This window comes from Equus quagga, chromosome 17 (genome assembly GCF_021613505.1).
Source record: "Equus quagga isolate Etosha38 chromosome 17, UCLA_HA_Equagga_1.0, whole genome shotgun sequence".
Taxonomy (NCBI): Eukaryota; Metazoa; Chordata; class Mammalia; order Perissodactyla; family Equidae; genus Equus; species Equus quagga.
Genome location: NC_060283.1, coordinates 24,803,535 through 24,829,152, shown reverse-complemented (window position 1 = coordinate 24,829,152; position 25,618 = coordinate 24,803,535). Strand labels below are relative to the sequence as shown.

The following is a 25,618-nucleotide window of genomic DNA, read 5'->3' as shown; positions in this document are numbered from 1 at the left end:
AAGCAACATACATTTCTAAGAGTATGATTCAAAGAAATTACAATGGAAATTAGAAAATATTTTAAACTTAAGGATAATAAAAAGATGACAAGTCAAAACTTGGGAATGCACCTAAAACAGCAATTAAGGAGAAATTTACAGCTTTAAACGCATTTTTAGAAAAATAAACACTGAGACCAGTGATCTAAGCTATCAAGTCAAAAGGCTAGAAAAATAACAGCAACTTAACCTCATGAAAGTAGACAAAGAAATTAATCAAGAAAAGAGCAGTTAATGAAACGTAAAACAGATATATAGTAAAGAAAAATTAACGAAATCAAAAGCTGACTCTTTGCAAAGATTAGGACACTGGCGTACCTACAAGACAGATCAAGAAAAAGAGAGAAAACAAAAATGACCACTGGCAGGAATGAGAAAGAGCGCACCATCCAAACCCTACAGACCTTAAACAATAATATGACGAGTGACTTTATAGTAATACAACTTACAATTTAGACGAAATGAATAGATTCCTTGAAAAACACAATTTGTCAAAATGAACACAAGAAGAAGTGGAAAGTGTAAATAGTCCTGGAGCCATTAAAGAACTGAGTGTGCAACAAACGTGCTGGATGCTGCCTGAGAACAGGTGCCACGTGGAGTGGGCAGCGTAGGAGGACAGCTGTGGGTACCCGCTGCGGTCCCCTGACCAAGCTTCGAAGACTGTGGCAGCTCTGCATACTCTCCCCTTCCTTACGCACACAGACACCCATCTACTCATCTCCTCTTCTTGTCCAACTACTATTGGATATAAGAATTAGTGCTACAACTTATGCAGTTCACACAACTGACACAAATTTACACAACTTCTTCTTCAGATGTCTGTGGTTTCCTCAGCTTCCTGAGTCCGTGAGTTTAATGTCCTTTGCCAAAGTTTGGAAGTTTCCAGCCATTACTTCTTCAAATACTTTCTCAGCCCCACACACTTTCTCTTCTCCTTCTGGGACTGATGACATGAATGTTCTATCTTTGTGACTGTCCCACAGGCCCCTGAGGGTCTGTTCATTTTGTTTTCTTCAATCTATTTTCTCTTTGTTGTTCAGACTGAAGAATTCCTTTGACTTATCCTCAAGTTCACCAATTTTTTCCTGTTATCTCCATTCACCCACTGAGCCCATCCAGTGAGTTTTTTTTTTTTTGAGGAAGATCAGCCCTGAGCTAACTGCTGCCAATCCTTTTTTTTTTTTTTGCTGAGGCAGACTGGTCCTGAGCTAACATCTGTGCCCATCTTCCTCTACTTTATACGTGGGACGCCTACCACAGTATGGCTTGCCAAGCGGTGCCATGTCCGCACCTGGGATCCGAACCGGCAAAGCCAGGGCTGCCGAAGCAGAATATGAGCAATTAACCGCTGTGCCACTGGGGTGGCCCCCATGCAGTGAGTTTTAAATTTTGGTTACCATAACTTTCAGTTCTGAAATTTCCATCTGGTTCTTCTTTATATCTTCTGTTTCTTTATCAAGACTTTCTACTTTTCCATTTGTTTCAACAGTGCTCATAATTGCTTATTAGAGGATTTCTATGGTAGTGGTTTTAAAATTCTTGCCAAGCAATTCCAACATCTGTGCCATCTTGGTGTTGGCATCTGTTGATTATCTTTTCTCATTAAAATTGCAATTTCCCTGGTTCTCAGTATCATGAGTAATTCTGGATTATATCCCGAACATTCTGAGTATTACTATGAGACGCTCTCTTTTAAATTCTCTATTTTAGCAGGGAAAGCTCCCTGCTTTCCTGCTTAGGTTCAGAATCCACGTGCCGGACCCCTTTTGAGGGCTGTGGATTGCCTATCAAGTTAGTTTTCAAAGACTTCATAACACTCTTCTCGTCTGCCCAGCTTGTGTGCTACCCGGGGGCTAATGTGACACCTGGGTGGTATTCCTCACCATCAGTTATTTCTCAAAGCTTCTGAGCGTGGATTCTAGTCAGTTTCACGCACGGGCTGCTTTGGAGGGAGTGGGGAGTGCACCCAGGACCTTACACACAGATTTAAAGGATCCCATTTTCAGCTTCCTCCTTCCTATAACCTTCCCTCAACTCTCGAGTTGGGAAGGGACGAGGTGCCACCTCTTGGCTGTCTGTTGCGTGGTGCGGGCTGGCGACAGTGGACGGGACTCCTCCCCAGCAGTGTCTGAAGCCCTTTGCTGACATCCACTTAGTGTGGGACACGGATGGTGACCTGTCCACCTCAGGCCGCACAGTGGAGGAGTGTCATCTCTGCTCCTGTCTCCTGTTGCACGGGGGGACGGTCATCAGGGCTCTGCGTGACAGCTTCCACAGTCACAGCATCTGCCTGGCAGGGACGCACACTTTCGTGGTGTCCACTGGCGTAGAGTGGGTAGACTCAAAACGGTTCCATCTGCAGGGCTGCCCTCTTCCCGGTCCTTCGGCAAGAGAAGGTGGGTTTCTCTCGTCTTGTTTGTTTTTAATCTGTGCCTGTAAGTGTTACAGGCTTCTCTAGCACTGAGGCTGGGGTACACAGGAAGGGAGGAAGGGAGGGAGAAACCCACGGGAACTCATTGCAGGGCCACCCCTCAAGTCCCGAGGTCCCTAGCCAGTCTATCTTCTTTTCCCAGGAATAGGGTGAAATGTGCTTACTTGATCTTGTCCAGAATTCGAAGTCGACAATTTATTAAGTCACGAATATTCAAGTAGAATTGTGACTACATTAAAGAAAGAAGTAATAATTATCCAGAGATTGATATTACGACTATTGGGACTTTGTGTCTCCCCTCTTGAGGGAGAGAATGAGAGGTCTTTATATGTAGAAAGAACAGTTGCATCGTGTCAGAAGAACAGAGATGTCACTATCGCCGTATGGAAGTTCAAACGTGCAGAAAGGCGTGTATCGACGCACAGGAGCCAAAGGGGCAGGCCGTGCTAGTCATTCACTGTTGTCTCACAGCCGCTCCCACTTCTACCTCTGCTGTGTGATGCTGGGCTAAGACCCTGCCAGTACTTCCCCTCTGCTGGCTGGCTTCCCGTTAGGTTCCGTCAACAGGGGGCACTCGAGAGGGACTGGAGAAATGGGGCAGGGAGCTACCTCCCACCTGCCGACAGTGTGGCGCTTCACCCCAGCAGTGGGAGGGGCTCCGGCCTCTTCAGCATTCCAGCACCAGCCCCATCTTGCCCCTCAGAAGCACGAGCACCGGCCAGCCAGCGGCCCCTTCTCAAAGGTCGAAGGCCCAGCAGTGGGTGTGGGGAGGAGGGGCTCCTCCAAGCACCCGATTCTAATAACACCATCCTCTTCCCTTCTCCTCTTTGTCCCTCCCCAACTGGAGGTGGCACATGTTTCCTGGAGTTAGCATCTCTTTACAGCTTCAGCATCCCTCTCTGCTCCCTCAGCTAATGCCTTGTATTAGAAAACTTCATCTATTAAATTCACTCTATTGAAACAACTAGTGTGCATTGCTTCCCTGACGGATACGGATTCTTATTTGTGAATATCAGAATATGAAAGAAACGCTCAGGGGTTTTTATCTTGGCCAAGGAGAGATTTCAACAAATGGGTGTCAGTCACTCCATCGGGTCCATGGTGGGAATTGACCGTGCTTTTATTTTAGAATTGCCCTAATGATTATGACACGGAAGATTTTTTCAAATGCTAGTATACATCCCTATATCTTCTTTCATGAAGCAACTCCTTACACCTTTTGCCTGTGTTTTATTGACTTTTCTTATTATTGAGCAGTTAGAGTTCTTTACATATTTTGGATACTAGTCCTTTACCACGTATATGTCCTGAAAATATTTTTCCCAATCCATGACTTCCCTTTTTTTTTTTGTTCTTAGAAGTGTTTTAAGCGTCAATTTTGATGAAGTCCAACTTATCCATTCTGGTTTCTTTTGTAAATCATGCTATTTGTCTCCTACTTAAGAATCAATGCCTAGGCCACGTACACCAGGATTTTCTCCTATGTTTTCTTCAATTGTAATTCTTACATTTTTCTACATAAGTGTAGTTCTTACATTTAGGACTAAGATGCATTTTAAGTTCAACTGTTATAGACAGTGTGAGGTGAGGGTCATGAATTTTTTTTATATATGGATAGCAAACTGTTCAGCACCAGCTAGTAAAAAGACTGTCCCGTCTCTACTGAACCAACTTGGGTCCTCTGCTGAAAATTAATTGACCATACACGTGTCATCTATTTCTGGACTCATCATTCTGTTTCATCGATCTATATGTCTAATTTACACCAGTACCACAGTGTCCGGATTACCAAAGCTTTATAGAAAATCTTAAGGCAGTCCTGCAACTTTGTTCTTCTTTCTCAAAATTGCTTTGGCTTTTTCAGGTCCATTGTGTTTCCAATGCAATTTTAGAACTAGCTTGTCAATTTCAATTTTAAAAAAAGCCTCTAGGATTTCGATTGGGATTTCTTTGAATCTATTAACAATTTGGGAAGAATTTACAGCTTCATAAGCATAATAAGCAACTCTAGATCCTTACATACGGCACATCTCGCCACTTATGAAGCTGTTCTGCAATTTCTCTCAGCCATGTTTTTAGTTTTCACACCAAACATATCTGGCACACACTTTATTAAATTTTTTCAAGCATTTAATTTCTTACGCTAGTGCAGGAGTATAATTTTTTACAGCTTTTTGAAAATATAGTTGACATACAATAAACCGAACCTATTTAAAATGTGTAATTTGAAATGCTTTGACATCTGTATAAAGCAGTAAGACCATCATCCTAACTAAGATAATGAACACATCCATTTCCCCTGAAAGTTCTTTGTGCCCCTGTTACTCTCCCCTCCTGCCCTTCACAGCTCAACCCTCCACCCCTTCTCCAGGAGACCACTGACCTTTGATGGCTAAAGATAAGTTTGAATTTTCTAGAGTTTTATATAAATGGAATCATAAAATATGTTCTTTTTCATCTTGCTTCATTCACTCGGAATTATTTTTAAATCCCTCCGTGTTGCTGCATGTGTCGACAGCTCATTCCTCCTGATTACTGAGCAGAATTCTGTTGTATGGATATACCACAATTAGTCTAATTAGTTTATTCATCAACTTTTGATAGACATTGGGGTTTTCCCCTCCAGTTTTTGGCTACTACAAATAAAAGCTGCTATGAATATTAGTGTACAAGTAGTTGTGTATACATATGCTCTTATTTCTCTAGGGTAAATCTCCATGGGAGGAACGGCAGGGTCACATGGTAAATGCATGTTTAACACGTTCCTCAAGGAAGATTAGCCCTTCATTAACATCTGTGCGCACATTCCTCCACTTTATATGTGGGACGCCTGCTACAGCATGGCTTGATAAGTGGTGCATAGGTCTGCGCCCAGGATCTGAACCAGCGAACCCTGGGCTGCCAAAGCAGAACATGCAAACTTAATTGTTACACCACAGGGCCAGCCCTATGGTTAACATTGTAAACTCCCAACTGTCTTCCAAAATGGCTATATCCAGATTATGGATCACAGGAAAGTGGAAAGGCATGCAAGGTCACGATACTTTGCTTCATATCTTTCCTATGCACGCTGGTAATGAAGATTTACTCACTCCTCAAATATTACTGAGCAACTGCTGACAGGACTGAACTGGCTTAGGCACAGAGGATACAGCAATGAACAAGACAGCATGGTTCCTGCCCTTATGGGGCTTACATTCTAGAAGAAAAGCAGACACTCAACCACACTCTTCACAATTGATTACTTGCTTACAAAGAGGTACAGAGTACTCTGAACCTAACCCAGTCTGGGACGCTGAAAGTTTGAGATGGTGACATTTGAGCTGAACACTGAAGGATGAGTAGCAATTAACGAGACAGCGACAATCCTAACACACAGCGGTAAGTGTGACCAAGGAGGAGCCCTACGTTCCAATGTAACTCCCCCGTGACAGAAGTACTTGTGAACTGATTTATTTATTCACTTAATCAGTCAAGCCTGCTCCCAATTCCTGCATGAAAAAAACCCTAAGCTCTAGCATAAAAAACAGGATTCAGGACAACTATCACCCACCACACAGCAGTGTACTCACCGAGCAGCCTCTGTGTGGCAAGTACTATGTAATTTTATCCAGCGTAAGGAAACCCTAACGAAGTATATACTGTTCTTGCCATTTTATGTAAGAATAAGACCCAGAGGGATTAAATAACTTGTCCATGGTCATAGACTGGTCACTGACCGAGCAGAAATTTTGGCCCAGAGCCATTCTAACTTTGTCCATAAAATGAATTACTATGCAATAAATAACTTTACAAAGTTACCCTAAAGCACCAATGGTAGGGGTGCCTGAGAAATTTATTTGTCTTCTTCAGCATCAAGATAACGTAGTGATGGACAACTGGAACGCGGATGGTTCTAAGCACGATTTTTGAGGACCAGGGGTCTCTGACGGGCTGGGATCCTCAGGAAAACAGTGGAGCGTCAGGCAAACTTGGACTCAAATCCCGGCTCTTCCACTGAGCAGCCATGTGACTGCAGGCAAGTGCCCTCATCTTGCTTAGTCTTAGCAAAGAGAGAAAAACGACGACTGCTTTGCAGGTTTGGGACAAGACTGTAACGTATGCGAACCCCCAGGGCATCGACAGGAATAGTCAGTTGTACACAGAAGTTAGGAAAGTTGTGCCTTCCAGGGCATCTGGAGAAGATTCCGATTAAGAGAGAAATGAGGCGTTTTCCTGGCCCCGACTCCTCTGATACGCAGCTACTTCCGTAAAGGCTGTGTGGAGTGAACACGGGTCTTCAGAGGACAGAGGAGAAGACGCAGGCTCAGGCGCTCCGGGTTTTGTGCTCCCTCTCCTTAGCCCATTCTTTGCTGCTTGAAACAAACTCAAGGGCGAAGGAGATCCCAGGTTTCCATATTCGTGATATCAAGGTTTCAACTCAAGGTTGAAAGAAATACATTTAGTCTGCATTTCCTTTATCGGACCTCATGCAGACCAATGGAAAACACGGAAGAGGCAGCCCTCTGTCCGTCTCAGCCACCTCATTCTGAACGTCCCCTCTGACCACAGACATAAACACATGAGTATAGTTTGAAGCCACTCATGCAATGAAGACAGAAAATACTGGCAGGAAAAACTGGTCTTTTTGCCAAGACTCGGCTAGAGAAACATGTAGGTAATTTGCTTTTTTAAAAAATGGAAATGATATTCATTCCAATACCCTAGATGTGATGATGGGAAAGACATTCTATGAATGAAAATAAATCAAAGAAGGCGAAACGTATGCTTTATTCACTACTCTCATGCCTTTCACTGGCCAGTAACTATATCGACAAGGGTATTACACATCAGCTTATTTCACAACTATTTCTTTTACACTCACATGGAGCTATATATACATATAAAACCTAGGAAAACTTGAATTTTTAATTTTTGGCGGTGGCGGTGGTAAGAGGATTCCTACTTCTTCCCCCTAAAATCCACTTTTAACTTAAGGGTTCGAAAATAAATTTCTCTAATAAATACAGGTACCAAATATGGCTTCATTTACTAAAATGTCATGATTTCTTAGAACCTCAAATTCAAGAAACCCTGAGTCAACTGAAGAAGACGGTTCCCTCTGCCCCAAAGGCGGGGTGACTCCAGGGGACAAGCCTCCCCACTTTGCCCTGCGCCAGCTGGAGCTGACTGATCTCTACCCTGTTTCGCTTGGGCCTGACGCACCGCCACACCCCTGCAGCGGCCCGCCTCTGCCTGTCGCCATCGTGCATCTCATGAGCATCCTCCCTGACAGAGCTCATCAATTCCTCTCGCTTTCCCCAGGCCCCGGCTCTGGCACTTTCCCCTGGGGAGACCTTTCCTGGTCTCCATACTTAACCCTTGAACCCAGCCTAATCCATCAGCCGCACCGAACGAACGGTGATAGAGAACGCTTCTCCCTGAAGACAGGCGGCCAGCCTCTCCACTTAAAACCCAGAAAGAAAGCCATCAACGGGGTCTGCTTTCTGTCTGTCAGTGCCGCCAGCTTCTTCACTTACTGACATTTTTATCGCTGCTGCGCCCAGCTGCCTGAGTCGGGGACGAGCTGCTCAAGGAGACATCAATTAAGCGCTTGTTAAATGCCACAGACGCTCTTTTGAAAACGTCCCCTGGGACTCTCCTTGGGAGTTCCCAAAACCGGTGGAGGGCACAGCTGTCATTTTGGAATAGGGTTTCCCCGAAGTTTCAAAGCACAGCTTCATAACCCATCCTCCCATGCACAGCTTTTGGACTCTTAGAATTTAGAAATTAGGACTTTAGAGAATGAAATATAACAGTCTTTCTTAGGAAAGACAGGTAATATTCGAGAGTAAATATTAAATACATAAATATGCTGCTTCAAACCTCCTTACCTCATAACCAAACTGCAGCTCATCAGAGGTCAGCATGATGATGTCGTCGTCAATGGCCAGGACCGCCTCCGTCTCGATCTCGTCGTACGGGAAGAAACGGTTACTCAGCTTGTTCTCAGCAGTCCTCACGACTTTTAACGGGACTCGGATTTTGGGCCAGAGAGAATCTGGAAAAAGACAAAGCAAGGTGTTGATGACTCTCCGAACTTCTCAGGGGAGAGAAAGTGGTGAAGGCTTCATATCACAACGAGAGGGAAGCACCAACTCAGCCACGGCTCTCATGCAATCCACACGTGTCACTGTGCAGGGGGACCTCGCCAACGTGTCTTTATAATATTTTATATTGTAAATATGTCTATCCTTCCAAGAGTACTAATTCTCAATACTGTCTCAACCAGAACGTGCAAAGGGGCTTCAGCTCACAGCTGAGAGACAGAGAGGCAGACGGACTCGCCCAGGATCACGGTGACAGGGGAGGGCTCCACCTGGACGGCCTCCGTCCCAGGCCGGGGCTTGAACGTCAGAACAGTGCCACCTCTGCAGAGCACCGTCAGGTGGGCGCACCCCTCTCATACCCTGCTGTAGCTCTGCTAGAAAGGACACGGCAGGTGCCGAGATGGCTTCCCCGGGTGCCCATCTCCACCACGCATCACACACAGCTACTCAGGCTGCGCAAACCTGCCCCTCACAACCCGGGTCCACTGAAGGAGCACAGCTTTCTCACTAGCGCTGTACCCCCGCGCAGCCCCCTACACTGGTTCAAGGGGCTCGGCTTCTCATCACGACCAATTTACAGAGTAAGTATCAAATTTCTAGGTCCAATTATGTGGGATTTTCTAGTATACTGAAGAAATACCAACCCATGACTTGCCTTCTATTTCTTCCCATAATCCTTTGAAATGATTGAAGCTATTCAACCGCAGGCTCCTTATTGTAAATGTCGCGTTCAGCACAGCCTGAAATTAATCCTGCTCTGGTGCAATACCATGTCCTTAACCTCACACGGTCCTTCACAGGGCAGTTTGTTCTTCACATGACATCTGTGACACGAGACTAGGAAGGCTAGGTATCACACTGCTTCCAAAAAGGCCATCATGTAACTTTGGGAAGATCTGGCTTTTGTGGGTCTTGAAGCCCCAGAAGGCCTGTGGCCTCCCCAGTCACACACTGAGGGAGAAGCACGACAGAGGCAGAGTCAGAAGGGAAACGGCTCTTAACCCACTGCAGCTACAAGATCTTACTTCTGACATTTTCAATATATCCATGTACCACACTGCGGGGACGCTCCCGCGGTCTCGGAGGAGGCCTGGGCATGTGAGAGGCCTGTAATGAAGGAGATGTGTACAGTCTTAAATAAGCCCAGAGCCTGAAAAAGCATGGAGCCTAACAAAGTGGCCAACTCCAAAAGCAGCATGTTCAGGAAAGGACCGAACCAGAGACCTGAGAAATGGTCCCATGGGCCACTGCCTCTTCATCAAAATCATAGTTATCTGTAGTTTCATTCCTGGCACAGAACTACATAATCGATAAGTATCTTTGGAAAAAATAGACGGCCACAGGACTGAGAGGCTGGAGACCCGAGTTCTGCGTTATCCAGGGGGTCTCAGGTAAGTCCCTTCTTCTCCAGTAAGAAGCAGAGGGGGAGAAGGGGACCTTTACTAAGCTGCTAGTACACGCCAGACTCTTCACAGACGCAATTCCACTCAGTCCTGACAACTCCATGGGGCGGAACTTATGTACAAAGTAGTATTTACAAGGCCCAGAGAGGCTAAGTAACTTGGCCAGGGTTACAGAGCTAATAAACAATAAGGCCAGTAGTTGGATCTAAACCTGTTTAGCATCAAAGACCAAATAGGACCTGTACCATCCACTGTAGCCTGAAAATCCCGGTTCTCTAGATAAGGAACAAAGCAATGAAGTTCAACAGTTTTCTCCAGCAATCATCTTTATTCTCATTTGCTTCCCACTCCCACTTCCAGATAATAAAATCGCTGTCATAAATCTACTGTCCTAATCCTTTAGGCTTAAAAACTGTTGGGAACTCCAAAGAGGTTTGTTTATGTGGGGGATATATAACACACATACACACACACACAATTTATTGTATTCTAAATTAAAAGGGGGGAATTTTTAAACAAAAATACACAAGCACACATTCCAGTAGCCAACAGAGTGATGATGTCACCCTATGTCACACAGCCTCTGGAAAATTCCACAGGATGCTTGTGAAAGAACAAGTGATGTGGTATTATTATGAAAATAATTTTAACCTGATGGACCCCCTGAAAGGATCTCAGGGATGTCCAGGGGTCCCTGGCCCACACTTTGAGAACCTCTGTACCAGTGTGTGCTCAGATTTGGGTATCACCAGGGAGAGAAGCAGGAACAAACTGGTGGAGAGTTTGCGAGGCATTAGGAGGACAGTGCGGATACTCGAACCCGGGATTTCTATCAAGTGCTTAACGAAACTCAATGTGCCAGCTGTCAATTTACTGCCCCATAGCTTCAAATTCACCCTTCACGGCCCTGTTTGTGACACTGGAACTGGACCCTGTAAAGTTTCCCCTTTGCCAGCTGGGGCGACAGCATGGGCAGTGGAGGGCACTGGAGGACGCTTCGGGAGGAGGGGCTCTTCTCCCGGGTCAGGCGCGCCTTTTTCACGTCCTGCTCCCTCAGGACTGGGCCGCAGGCAGGCAGGCAGGGGCACTTAACTCCAGCAGGTTTAAGTGGCATCCCAGGGGCAGCTTCCAGCAGGTTCTGCGGACCCCCGACAGCAACTCGGCTGAGGCTCTCCCCACAGGTGGTTCCAGGTGAGCTTGCCGAAGCCCTTGCCACTTTCTCAGCAAGTTCAGCAACACCCGCTGGGCAGCTTCCTGTAGGATCTGTAGGTGACCACGGGGGCGGCTTGTTTCTCGCCTGCCAGCCTCAGTCTGTGGCTCGTCAGCAAACCTCACTGTGCGGTGGGCTACAGACCCAGCAGGGGAAGGGCTCTCCCAGACTGATTTCCCGTAATCTTTAGACTCCTTCTTACCCTTTAGTCACTGATCTCCTCTTAATCGTTAATGATTCTTTCTATTAAACTTTTCCCATTCAAGTTACTGTGTGGTTTCTGTCTCCCACCTGGACCCTGACTAATACACCAAGGCTGTCAGAAGAGTCATAAGACAAAAAGGGAATTGTTCTCCACGGCCTCTGAAGTTAGAACCACGACCAGCGGCTGGGGACAGTTACAGGGACATTGATTTAGACTCAAAATAGGCAAGAGTTTTCTGACATAAAGTGCCTTACGAGGGAATGAAAGGCCTGCAGCACTACCACGTGCCCTTCTACTTGAAACGTACTCACTTAGGTCAGATTTCCTCTTGGCATCAGACGAGAGGTCAAACAAGACGCCTCTGAGGTCCCAGGACTGCAAGAGGCAGTGACACCTCACAGAAAGAACCGCCTCGGGAAACAGCTTTACATGCCAGGCACACCCCTCACTAGTCGTGTGAGGCGGGACAAGTCAATCACTTGGAACCAGTTTCTCTGGCTGCGAAGATGGGACGGTAACAGCACCTTCACAGGCCTGACCGTGAGACCCAGCACGGACGCGCTTAGCAGCACGGGGCCCAGCACATGGCAGACACCCACTAAACATCAGATGTGCTTTCCCTTGAAAGTTCGTGTCTATTTACAACCAAAGGATTTTTCTGAACCTTAGGTGGTAGTGGCAAAGTGGTACGTGTTAGATCTGCTCCATGACTCTGACAGTCCACTGGCATGTCCCGAGCTTGTACCTTCCATGTCCACTTTTAGACAAACAGAATACCTGCTGTTAATCCTCTAGAACTGAGAAAATCTAACACACTAATGAAACAAAAGAACAAGGGACTTCCACCATGTTAATTTCAACAGGCAACAAACAGCTGCTCTTCTCACAGCATGCGCAGGAACCAGGCGGGCTGCCTCGCCGAGTGTAACACAGCTCTACCCTGGATGACATCTGGCCTTTCCCTTGCGGGGCGTGGACAGCATCTAACCACAGGCAGCCTTCCACATTCTTCACCTCCACATATCCAAAGAACTCCTCGACACAATGTCCACACGGGACTAACTGGGCCCGGTAAAGTCTTTGATGGGGACGTTTCAGAGAGTGATGAGGCCAGAGAGGATGACGTGGGGTGCAGACGGGAATGGAGAAGGCATCATGGCTTTTCTGGAAATGTGACCTCCCGTGCCTGGTCTGAGTGAGGCTGGGCAGCCAAAAGTCGGCTTTGCCGAAAGGAGTGTCCATCCCAAGGACCAGCTGTCTGTGAACCACCATTACCACAAACCAGGACTCTCAACAGGATTCCCAGTTCCTCCTTTTCACATTTTCCAAAAATCAGGCCTCCAAGAAAGAGAACCACCATCTTCTCAGGCTCCAGCATCCCTCCTGTGGGTGGACACGAGGGCAGCAACCAAAGAATAAGCGTTATAATTACTCCCTGCCCTCCAGCCGATAATTCTGGTAGAGGATTTTAATTCTGTTTAAAAATTAGGACAGGAGCACGAGGTAGGAAAAAAACATCAGTGAGAAAGAAGAGAAGTTTTTTTCCTTCCATTAGTATTTTGAAAAGAATAGATTTCTTTTTCTGTCTTTGAGTCCCTGACAAGGATTTCGTTCTTCTACATGATCCCAACCAGAGAACCCACAAAGCATGATGATTTTCCCACGGCTAAATGGTCATCTACAGAGACACAGTGGGCTCCGTGCAAAGGGCAGGAGCTTTGGGTCCAGAGAGACCTGTAACTACTGCTGGTTCTGCCATCTGCAGCTCTGCGGCTCAGGCAAATTACTCAACGAGTCTGAGTCGCATTTTTGTGAAATGGGGATAATTCTGGCTTCCCTGCAGGTTTGTCCTAAGGGCCAGAGGTGACAGGTGTAAAGGGCTTGGCACGGATCCTACTCCTGGGAGAGAGAAGGGACACAAGACACAGCTATCATAATGCGGTGCCATAATCTTCACCAAGGGACTCCTGTGAAGTCTTAGGAACCTCACTTCTCCACTGACAACTTGCAGAGCTGGAGACAGGACACGAGGTGACCTCTCAGGATGCAGAAGGAAACACGGTCATAGCTGGAAAGCCTCAGGCTCTAACCCCACTGCTCAGCCCAGATGGGTCTCCAGCTCCTTAGTCCTTTCAGTTCTGCGGAAAACACGCCCTTGGGCCTGTGTCTCATCCTGGGACTCTGCAGTTGGCCAAATGGAAATGTCACCTTCCATTCACACAAAGTTGTCTGAAAAACACGATTTTTCAAACACATGGCTGAATTTATGAAAAACAAACAGCTGAGCCAAGGGACCTGATAAGTTCACAGTTGTGAGCTTCAGTCCAGCTTGAGGGAGAAAAAGAACTCCTTGTGTTAAGGACTTTTTTAAATGTGTATTGATTAACGGTTTTCTCCATGTTGTATGCCAAAAGAGATGTGAGCAAGAAGGACTTTTCTCCAGCTTGGCAAAGGTACTACGAAACGCTCAGGGTGACCACAGATCCACAAAACAAAGGGCCAGATTATCTGCGCACAAGGCTTGAGCTCACTTCAGGAGCACTGGAGGCGCTGGGTGTGCATCCGGCCCCCGGGACCCCAATTCCTACGGTCCCAGAATTCAGCTCAAAAGGAGGGGAGCTGATCTGCCGCATCCTTGTTGCCTCTTCTGGGTGACCATCCTGTGGCACAGCCAATCCCATCCCATTCTCAGTTAGCCTACTGAGAACTATGAGAGTCGCCATCTGAAGCTGGGGGGATCCCGAGATGAACTCAAATTTAAAACTGAAATCCATTAAAACAGAAGGCGAGTTAAACCTCCCTGAAACGTACAATGTAGCAGCTTCCTTCAGGGCGAGGCCGGGGGCCAAGACTAATAACCTCCAGCCCATCAAGCTTAGAAGGGAAGCTGGGCAGGACAGAGGCAGGGGCTTGCCTTTTTTCTGACAGAGCTCAAAACCAACGTGACGAAAGCTCACTGGAAATTTCTATTGCCTAGCCTAAGTATTTACTTAAACTTCAAACCCAGCAATTTAGACCTAAATGTACCCAAAGAGAAAAGAGTATTGGGTTGGGGTGGAGAGTGAAAAAACATGGGGGTGGGGGGATTTCTGCCTCCACTAATCCTTCCAGCAGCAGACATGTTAACCACAATATTTATTTTAGTAAATGTAGAGAGAGTGAAAAACATCACTTGCGCCTCTAATATTTCAAAGCCTTGGACTCATTTTTTAAAAAATATATATGTTACTAATGCTGTACATGAAAACTCAGATGCCTCTGCTGGCACGAGGGCCAGAGCCGACAGCCTCATTTACCAACGGAACAACACCCTGCAGATTAACAAACACGGCGTGTGTTCTCCCCAAACAACGTCCTCGCCAGCCGGCGCCCCAACCGAAAAACCGCCACTGGAAAAGAGCTGGTCCAGTCTCCAAACGTGTCAGAATTAGGGCCTTACGGCTTGAGGGCTCTCTTTCCTCCCCAGAGCCAAAATATTTCAAAAATAAACTAAACTCTTGGTCATAAAATTAACCACTACGTTTTAGTAGGATCTACACCAAAAATTAAAACTCAACACCCAGCTCCAGGACCTCGGTTTGGGCTGCTGCTTTTAGTTATGCCGATGGACGGGCTCAGACCAAGAAGGAAGGAAAAGATTTCTCCTTTCTCATCGTTTGCAACAATACTTGCCCAAAAGAAGTGGCTCAAATTCACCATAAACAATGCACCCTAAGCCCTACGTGGACTAGCCAGGTTTCTAAGGAGAAGCCTCTTCTGCATGCAGCACCAGAATCGGCTCTCTGCCTCTCTGGGCAGGAGGGTGGGGCGGCTTTTGTGTGCAGGAGCGGACACGACAGCGAAGGCAGCATGACACACGGGCCCGGCCGGATTCGACGACCAGGGATACACGGCCTTCCTCTTTAAAGCACGACCCATCCTTCAGAAGTGAAGAGACCAATTAGCAAGGTGTCCCCATCCAGCCCACTTCACTCCAGGAGAGGCCACCCCTCCGACGGACCCACGTCTGCTGTCAGAGGTCCTCCCATGCCCCTCCCTACACAGCTGCTTGTCCTCCCTTCCCTGCCAACACCTTCCTTTTCCTTCCACCCTTTTCTCCTTTATTGAGCATCAAACAAAACAAAAGTAGATGTTGAGAAGGAAAAAAGCTTGGCATAAAAAGAGAGTTAATCAAAAGAAAATTCTTAAAAAATGTGCCTCAGGGCATATATGGGCCCCTCTGTTAAAACAGCTATGGCTTTGTTTACTTACACGCTGCGGCTCCCTAAATCTAAAAAGAAAGCAGAGGGTTCTCTCCGAGGACAAAAATCCCACCAAGTGAACATTTTTAAACGTCCCAGGAGGAACTCAAGAATTTTCTAGAGGCAAATTCTGAGTGCCTCACAGACAGAACTACGGTCTTCCTCCAGCCTGGACATAGATCTCGTACTGGTGGCTTCCAGGCTGGACTGTCGGACTTCAGTATAACCAATTAAAAGGGGACAGCCATCAAAGTGCAGATACTACTGTCAGGCCATAAACTAGCCTTATCGGTGACAGTGGGGCACATTGCAAACTTCAAACCCATTCCTTGCTCTCAGCCGTCAGGAACTTCCTGGCTCTAATAGGCTGTAAAGGGCAGGAGCTTTGAAGGCTGTGGGATTAGGATCAGTAATAGATGGACCGAACAAGAAACCACATGCAGGTGGAACGCGCTCTATGCGTCCTGAATTAAAAACAAATCCAATTAATCCAACAGCTCTCGGCCCTAGCTGCGAGCCAGCCGAGTGCAGGTGGCCGAGGCGGGGAGCGCAGTGCCCACGGAGGAGCCCACGGAGGAGCCCACGGGAACTGCAGCGCCGGCTGGCTCGAAGGAACTGATTCGAAGCCTGGGAGGCAGCCTTTGCAGACTTTCCCAACCAAAGGGGAGGCTGTCCTTTTTTTTTGTTTTTGAAGAAGGGCACAGTATCAGAGCCGAGATAAGGGAGAAGAAAACGAATGCCTTTTAGACTGAGTTTCCATGTAAACAAACCAGCCGAGAGGGCCAGGGAGGCTGAGGTCTGTTTTCCCAAGGCTGGTGCCCTTTGATCCCAGTGATTCCTAAGCCGCCAAACACTCGGGGCTACAGAGCACGTCAGGGGCTCGCTGGTGAAGGGGCCACCCCAGAACAAGAATGAGATGATGGAGAAAATAGGGGTCACGCTGCCGCAGAAATGGCATCATTGCTGACAAAGCAGGACATTTCGTTTAAAACAAAGCACAGATAGTCTGGACATCCAAAATCGAGCAAGCTGAGAGCTGCATGAAGGCCCCAACCAGGCCTTTCCTGACACCCCATTCCCCCCGCTCACCTTCTGGTGGGTTTTTATTCTGATTATTCCAGACGACCAGCAGCTTGGCTAGACTGGGCACCTTGGACACTTCGGTGATGACCCGGAAAAGGCTCTCCACTCGGTCGTAGGTGAGGACGATGGCGGTGAAGCCCTGAGACTGTGGCGGGATCAGCGGGAGGAAGAGTGGGTTGCTCACGCTACCCCACTTCTGCAAGAGAACAGATCAATATGGGTCAGAGAAGGATCCAGTAACAACGGACCACCTCTTTCCCACAATCAACAAATCGAACAGGGGAGACGGGTGGATTTTCACCACAACCAACTCAAGAGCTAAGCAATCATCCAAAGCCTTGCCCTCAACGTCTGTGTGGACTCTGGTTAATTCGGTTGGGCTCTGGTGCCACTGAAACAGGAGCCGAGAGCTCCTGCGGCTGAGAGGTTTCCAGTTACACATGGCAGATTCAACACATGCACTTATCTCCATTCCCTCCCCAAACCCACTACAATGACGGGAAAGAAACGGAACCCAGAAACCCACGATGATGATAACATGGAGGGAGACGACAGCTGAAGGGCAGCATGCACGTGCTTCTGAAAGACGGCAGGGGCTGCGGCAGCGGTGATGGCGCGGAGGGCAAGCCTGGAAACGGAAGCACCCACTGTGGGAGCCGAGGGCACAGCCAGCTCCAACTGCTGACCCCACCAAGGCCCAGGAAGTGAGCCGGGGGCACCCTGGGAGGGGCAAGGAGGGGAGGGGGAGCCCTGGAGGACGGGCCACAAACACACGTCAGGAGCGGGGACAGCCCTTTCCACCTGCCCACTCAGCCCGAAAACCTCTCCTGCCAACCCCAGCGGGAGAAGGGGTTCATTCTCTGAGGAAACTGACGCTCCAGACGTGGAGGCACAGCTGGCGGAACACGCGGGAGAGCATCCCCATTCCGAAGAAGGAGCCACAGCCTTCCTCCCCCTCCAGTTCCAGGCTCACTCGCCACCAGGTCCCCCGCCAGGGAGGCCCTCAGGGCCATCAGCTTGCCCTCACACAAAGCACTCCTGACCAGGTCGTTGGTGCTTCCCTCTTAATCACAAACAGAGCCTAGAGTCACAGACGTTTCAGGGACGTCTTCAGCATCAACAAGAGAAACCACAAACAGGACAACGAACTCAGAAGACAGAGAGACGACAGAAGCAGCAGAAGGAAATCAAAACAACATCAACGACAAATTACATCCTCAAAGAGAGAAGATATTTCATCCATGAAATAAGAATCAATTGCTTTTTTCTTTTTTTGAGGAAGATTAGCCCTGAGCTAACATCTGCTGCCAATCCTCCTCTTTTTGCTGAGGAAGATTAGCCCTGAGCTAACATCCGTGCCCTTCGTCCTCTGCTTTATATGTGGGATGCCTGCCATAGCATGGCTTGACAAGTGGTGCCATGTCCACACCTGGGATCTGAACCAGCGAACCCCAGGCCGCCAAAACAGAACGTGAGAACTTAACTGCTGCACCACTGGGCCGGCCCCATAAATTGTTATTTGTATTTAAAAACATCTATCAAAAAACAGGAAAGAACTCTTGGACATTAAAAACATGATAGCTTAAATGTTTTCTTAAAAGCTGGACTGACAAAGATAATAACATATTCCAGCCTGGTGAACAACAAGATAGATGAAAAACAGGTCAGAAAAGATGAGAAAATCCAGGAGGTCCAACATCCACCTAATAGGAGGTTCCTGAAAAAGCAAACAGAATACAGAAGAAATGAAACTACCAATGAAATTAAACAAGTTCTCAATACGGAAGATGGAGAGAGAAATTCTCAGACTGAAAAGGCCCAATGAGTAATCAGCACATTCAATTGAAAAAACAAAACGATGACACAAAAACCACTGCCATGTCACAGCACATCCCTTCTGGATGCTGGGACCAAAGAGCCTCAAGAAATAAGAAGCATGAGTCTGGGTGGTGAGCACGCAAGTTCACTGCATGAATTCTTGCAACTTCTCTGTAAGTTTGAAATTCTTTCAAAATAAAGTATAAAAAGAAATGAAGGAAATTCAATTTCTTTGCTACAATTAAAATATTAAGTAATTTTTGGGCCGGCCCCAGTGGCCTAGTGGTTAATTTCGCACGCCCCACTGCAGCAGCCCGGGTTCGGTTCCCAGGCGTGGACCTACGCCACTCGTCTGTCAGTGGCCATGCAGTGGCAGCAGCTCACAGACAAAAAGAGGAACATTGGCAGCAGATGATAGGTCAGGCGAACCTTCCTCAGCAAAAAAATATATATATATTAAGTAATTTTTAATGCAGCAATATAAGCAAAAACTTTTTTGAACTGATAATAGAAAAAGATTGTTAAAACATTCTTATATTTTTAAACAGATTTACTGAGATCTAATTCGTCTACTATACAATCCACTCATTTAAAGTATACAATGGTTTTTAGTATATTTTTAAAATATAAAGTGAAATTTGCCATTTTAACCATTTTTAAGGGCGCAGTTCAGTGGCACTAACCACATTCACATTCATGTCATTAGGTGAACAGCCCAGGACCTAACTTCACCTCTGCCGGAAGGTGGCTGAGTATGGAACGTCCCACCTGTGACTCTGGCTGCTGACACTCCCCTGAGGTCTTTCAGCCTCGGGGATTCCCAAGGTCCCCATCACCGGCATCCAGATCACTGATGGACACCCGTCACCACGTACATGACAACAGCTGTCTGCCAGATGTAACAGTGTGGGACAGGAAATGTACACAAACACATGGAATACACATGGGGCGGGAACTCAGGCGACTAAGCGGGATTCCTGGCCCCCTAATGTAATCAGGATATCAAAGCCAAAATGTCCACACCAGGCCGTAATCGGACTTCACAACCAGGAGACACAACAGGACAGGCTGTCCTCTCAGCGCTGACCTCCTGTTTCCATGACATCATGCTCTGACATCAAGCTGTAGTCTTTACGAAGGTGCCCTCATTTGAGTATTTGCACCCAGGGTCTGATCACATTTGCAGGAACCCCTTTTAGCTTTCCACCCCAAATCTTGTCCTTCCTATCTTCCTGACTTCCACAGAAATGAAGTCAGTACGCAGCGCCATGCTGAAGTCACAGTTAACTCCCAAGGTCCACCGTCCCCCTGCCGTCACCATCCCAATACACTCACTCCTCCCGACACACTGCTCTTATGCCTGAAAACACTTTCAATGGAAAAGAAACAGAAGACATTTAAAAGGAGTGTGTAAAATAACCTAATGTGTGATGCTGACAGAGTCAAGACTTACTGAGTACTTACTAAGCACCAGCACCATGCTTACAGGCAGTAGCCCATTTGAGCCTCAGAGCAACCCCAAAGGTAGATGAAGTTATTATTCACACTTTACAGATGATGAAACTATGGAATCAGAAATAGCGAATGATTCCCAATCATTTGCTTTGCCAGTCCACAAAGAGAGAGAGAGAAAAAGTGAATGATGTTCAAGGTTACATAACCCTAAGAGATGAAGTGGGAAACAGCCTTGGCCATCTGACTCCGCACACCAGACGGAGGTGGTTCTCAGCCCTTCACCACGCCCTCCGGCTCCAAGCCCAGGGGAAGGCATCACCATTTTACAGACCTTGGAAACTGGAACAGCAGGGAACTCAGAGTTCATGACTTCTAGCTCTTCCCTGAGACAAAAATACTGAAAGTTCTCTATGCTTGATAATCAAATTGGGCCAATAAGCAAGAGTCCACTCCAAAAACTATGATTTCAGAGGGCACACGGGATAAAAACACACCAAATGTATAACACTGACACAAAGGGAGCACATAAATTTACAAAGGTAAACACACCTCTAACACAGAAGGAAAAACTATTAAAACGTCAACAAAACGAGGTCTGTTCTTCGGGAGAAGCAGGGCATGCCAACAAGCTTGAATGCCTTCATGACACTAAAAGAGAGGAAAATTCCCTGAGATCCGCGAAGCTCGGTTTCAGAAGACAAATCCCGTGGAAGTGAAACTGAGGCACCCCCGAAAGGCACCCCAGCTCGGATTTCGAGGCACCGCCAGGGAGAGGGAACCAGAGGCTCTGGCGGGACAACAGATCTGGTCTCGTCCCCGTGCCAGCTCCATTCGGGAAGAGGATGGTTACGGGCGGGGCAGGAGAGGGAGGAACGGGTGGGTGGGAGGCGGACAGCAACTCGTCTTGGTGGTCGATTTTTCCACACTCCCCGCTTGCAGACCAAATAGGGCTTGACAACTGGGGAGGCAGAAAAGGCAGCCTACTGGGGGACAGTGTATCAAGCAGCATCACAAGGACTGAAGTCACGCCAACACCCTGTCATAAGATACAGACGTTGAGACGAACACAGAAGCAACATACAAGCTGCTGAGCATGAAGTTACTATGACAGGCTCGATGCCTGACTGTAGGACACTCCCACAGCGGTGAGGCGAACGACTTCGAAAAGTGAGTCAGCACGTCTGGGGTCAGTTTTGGAAGCAGGGGTCCTTCATCTGAATCCGGGTTCTTTCACTCACCAGCTGTGTGACCTGGACATAGTACTTCCTCTCTCTTGTGCCTCAGTTTCCCCGTCTATAAGACTGTGATGACACTACTGCTTTTCTAGGTGGTATTACTTAATGCAGTAATTACTTCATTACCATCTCTTCTGAGTTATTGTTTCTTCACAACTTAGAGGCTGGTAATAAAAGTCAGTGGGTAACATAAGTAAAGTCGCTGACACACACGAGCCTTCGATACACGGCAGCCGGCAGCCGACCTTGTCGGAGGACAGTCTCTCAGGGCTCCGTGTTCTGCACGCCACCCAAGCGGGGCGGGAGCAGCCCGAGCCATCGTGAGGCCTCTGCCAGCACCAAGAACTCCCAGTGAGCCCCTTCCTGCTCTCCACCTTCACCTCACAGGCTGGGGGGTCCTGGCTGACCTGGGTGCCCCAACTGCACTTCTTCCTCTCCAGATAAACGGTTTTGACATTCACAGTTTTCTCTTTTTCCTTACTATTCTTTCTGGAAAGCTCCATGAGAGCAGGAGCCATAACTGTTACCATGCTCAGGACCCAGCACAGTGCCTAGCGCTATGCAACAGAAACTTGTTTAAAAATGAGTAAGTTAAACCCAAATGACCTGGGTCACGCTCCTCCTGTCCTCTCTCTGTCTGGATGTGAACTGCTGATGCACATACACTTAAAGGAGCGACATTATTAGTTCTGAAATGATTTCCAATTTAGTTGTTCATTCATTTTAAAGTACTTACCAGAAAATCTAGTGTGCTATGCATTCTGAAGAAGTGTAGAATTAGGCTATTTAAGAGAGTTTGAGTCTGGGCCCGGCCCTTTGTGAGTCTTGCGACGTGTAAAGCGACTTCTGAGAGTCTCAGCTTCCTCGTCTGTAAGGTGGGGAGCGTGACAGCACCTGTCTCCTCAAGTGAAGACGGCTAAGCGAGACGACACACATAAGCACTGAGCAGACGGCTCGACACAGAGCTAACTCCGCGAACAGCAGTTTAAAAGAAACACACAGACTCCAGCTCTCCCCACTTCGTGTTCTTCTCACCTGCTGAAACAACGGGATTATCAATATAGCCATCATTCCTACCAGCGTTATCTGGGGTCCTCATTCATTCAGCCAACATTTCCCAAGCACATACGATGAGCCTAGATCACGGTTAAAGATGCGAAGATGAACAAATTCCTTCCCTTCAAAATGCTCATAATCTGATGGGGAGGAACACCAGGTAAAAAGATAAATTACAATGCGAAGTCGCAAGTACTAAGACAAGGTATTAAAATCCTGTCGCGACACAGAGGTCCACACAATCACCTGTGTCTCCCTGCAGAAGACGAGCAGAGAGCCCTCGAGTGGTCTCAGGATGCGCAGGAGCGGATGGCCAAAGAAGCGGGGGCGATGGGAGGAGCGCGTGCCGGATGTGCTGACGAGACAGGGCGGCCGGACGCCACCCGCTACAGGGCTGGAGTGGAGGGTGGGGAGCAGGAGTGAGAGGGACGGGACTCAGGCAGGGCAAAGCCAGCATGAAAACCCTTGTAGGACGGAAGTGTTTCCAGTCACATGATCAGCTTTTTGTCGATTTCTTTAGAAACCTTCCTCTCCTGAGTTGTGTTTTACTGATCAATTAACATGGCTACCCTTCTGTTCTATTTCAAAAGGCCAGAAACAGGAAATGCTGCTCTGCAACTGGGCTGCTGTGCCAATGGCTCCTTCCCCCCGAGACTGAATTGCAGCTGCCTTTGGCGCACAGCGGCAGCGCGGAGAAAGGCAGCTGTAATTGGGGTGTGCGCCTCCATACAGACACTCCGCTCCACTGGGGTGAGGTCAACAAACAAACCCCAGAGGAAAGACTGACGGGAGGAGAACATTTCAACAGGGGCATTTAGTCACCTCTGAAGTACCTTTAAGAACTGACCCCCTGCTGGCGGACCAAAGAGAGTGTCTACAGTCTGGGACCTCTTGACCCCACTTTCTGCAGGAAATCAAGCAAATTTAAACCTCCATAATTTACTCAAGACTCTGACTTCTGCCAGGGAAAAGGCAAACAATGCTGGCAATTAACTCTGTTGCCTGATTAAATCTCCATCGTGGCAAGAGAGGGCATGAAACCAGGTCCCCAGCCACAGAGACCCGAGCAAAGGCCAGGCCCATCCACTGCCTCGGCGCCTTCGGAGTCTTGGCTGTCAGTGCGGCTTTCGAACACACTCAGTGCCACTTCGCTCAACGACGGGAGGAGACACCAGGAGGGGAAGTGTGCATCATTCGGACAGAGCCCTGGCAGTCAGCCAAAATGCCTGGTCCCCTCCCCCATCCTCCCACCACTCACTTCCCACTCCTACAACAAACGCTCACGGCAGAAGCTTCCCTAAGAAATCCCGACTGAAATTGCACACGTAAAGGTAATCCATATTGGCCAGGATAACTGTTGGCTCGCAAGGCCAGCTTTGGAAAAGTTCTTTCGCAACACTTATTCTGGAAAGCCCTGGTGAATGAGCAGACAAGGGAGGAGAGGGGCCAGCGGGTTCAGGTTTCAGTGCCCTGGAAGAAAGGCCTTGGAGACCAGGCTTAAAGTCGACCACCAGTTCAAAGGGGTTTGCTCCTTCACGAAAGAGACTCAAACCCAAACAAGTGGGCGTGCCTTTGGCAACCTCACACAAAGGAAGCTCTCGGGCCCCTGCTGCCACGCCATTTTGCGTTCTGTCAGTTGAAAGGTCACGGTAGTTCCACACGAGCCTAACCAAAACCATTCTAGCCAAGGTCCCCGAGCGCTCAGAAAGCAGAGGAGCGAGGGCCTCTGCTAAGCATTCCGAAATGTCCTTGCTGGAACTGCTTGACGATTATACAATCAAGAGCACGGAAAATCACATTCCATCACCAACTGAAGGGCTCTCAACCCAAACCAACCAGAGTCCAGACAGGAGAAATCAAGCTCAAAGCAGGAGGATTCAACATTGAATTGCTATTTCTCACCATATCAGAGATTTTTTTTAAACGTCACTTTGTGTAACTTCATGTGACAGGACGAGAACTAAGCAGATACTGGAGTCAACCCATATTTGCCTTAAAGGGAGGCACCCTGCCTGAGCGGACGTGAGGAGCAGGGGAGGGGAAGGGCGGGGAGGGCGGCCTGGCGCACAGGAGCCTTTGCGCCCCATCGTGAGTAGCCTCACCTATCCCCACCTTGATAGAAAGGGCAGTTTCCCCGGTTGTTTTGAAGTTATCAACCCTTACCTCAATGTGGTTTCAATTATGAATTACCAGACTAAAAGGGGGGGAAAAGCTTTGATTTATTCTTTTTTGCTCCAATTATGCATGATGTGTTTCCACTGAAGACTTTGAAAAGTATTTCATCATGCCTCTCATCCTGAAGTGGTCAAAGGGCAAAACCAAAAGCAGTTAACCCTTTCACTTCTCCTCCAGGTTCAACAGACTCCCTGTCAATGGACAGAGGGCAAGGCCTGTGAAGTCAACCAAGTGACGGAAGGGTTAAGCGCCAGCACCACGTTACTAAGGTGCACAAGGGTGGTGTCCCCCGTCCGAGACGGTGAGACGATATTTATGTTAATAGTCACCGGGAGCTTTGAAAGGGCAATCAGCGATGTGGGCCCTGTTGCCTTAACCATTCACCTCTACAGCCCCAACCACTCAGCCAGCACTCGATGGGGCATGCGCTGACTTGGGGACCCAGGGAATTTAGAGACCTAACGATGTCTTCCAGCAGGTTCTTAGGTCAAGAGAGACATGAGTTGGGGACAAGTCTGAAGTCTACTTGCTGTGCTATGTCTTTAATGCATTCCAGCCCAAAAAATAACTGATTGTTCTGAAAAAGAAGAATAACACTGATGGTGAAATCTCACTGACTTCACATTAAACAGACACATGACAGATGAAGGAAATCAAAGGCTGAAAATTCCTCTAGTGCTGCAGACTCAACCAAGAGTAAATTATCAACTTGAAATTCCTACAATTTATTGACAGTGATTTGCTCATAAATAAGCTTTCTCCAGGGTGGAGTTGGAACGCATTAGCCACATCTGGGGGTCCTGTGACTCTCTGACATCCAAAGAAACTGAGCCACAGAGGCCAGCCCGGGGTCACAGGAGCAGGTGACCTATTTCCACTGTCAGTCTCTGTCTCTTTCCTCTGAACGCGTTTGAGAGCCTCTCTTTTCCTTCGGTGAACTACAGTTTCTTTATGATCATCCTGCTTGTGGTTTGTTGGTATTCCTGGAGGTGAGGCCTGGTGTCATTCAACAGTTCTGGAAAATTCTCAGTTATTATCCTTTCAAAAGGGCCTCTTTCCATTCTGCCTCTCTTCTCCCTCCAGAATGCTGATTAGACATATGTTGGACCTGCCTCTGTTCCCCACAACACTTTACTATCCCTTCACATTTCCCATTTCTCTGTCTCTTTGCGCTG

The 25,618-nt window shown here is 47.6% G+C and overlaps 1 protein-coding gene across 3 annotated transcripts in view; it reads right to left on the bottom strand.

Annotated features, from left to right (window-relative positions):
- The window catches only part of EXT2 (exostosin glycosyltransferase 2), a 145,178-nt gene that overhangs the window by 32,250 nt on the left and 87,310 nt on the right, over window positions 1-25,618 (bottom strand). For all 3 annotated transcript variants that reach the window (XM_046643227.1, XM_046643228.1, XM_046643226.1), the window contains 2 exons: window positions 16,711-16,900; window positions 8,347-8,513 (listed from right to left, as the gene is read on the bottom strand). In XM_046643227.1, coding sequence (XP_046499183.1) covers window positions 8,347-8,513; window positions 16,711-16,900 — 357 coding nt within the window. The remainder of the gene's footprint in view (window positions 1-8,346; window positions 8,514-16,710; window positions 16,901-25,618) is intronic.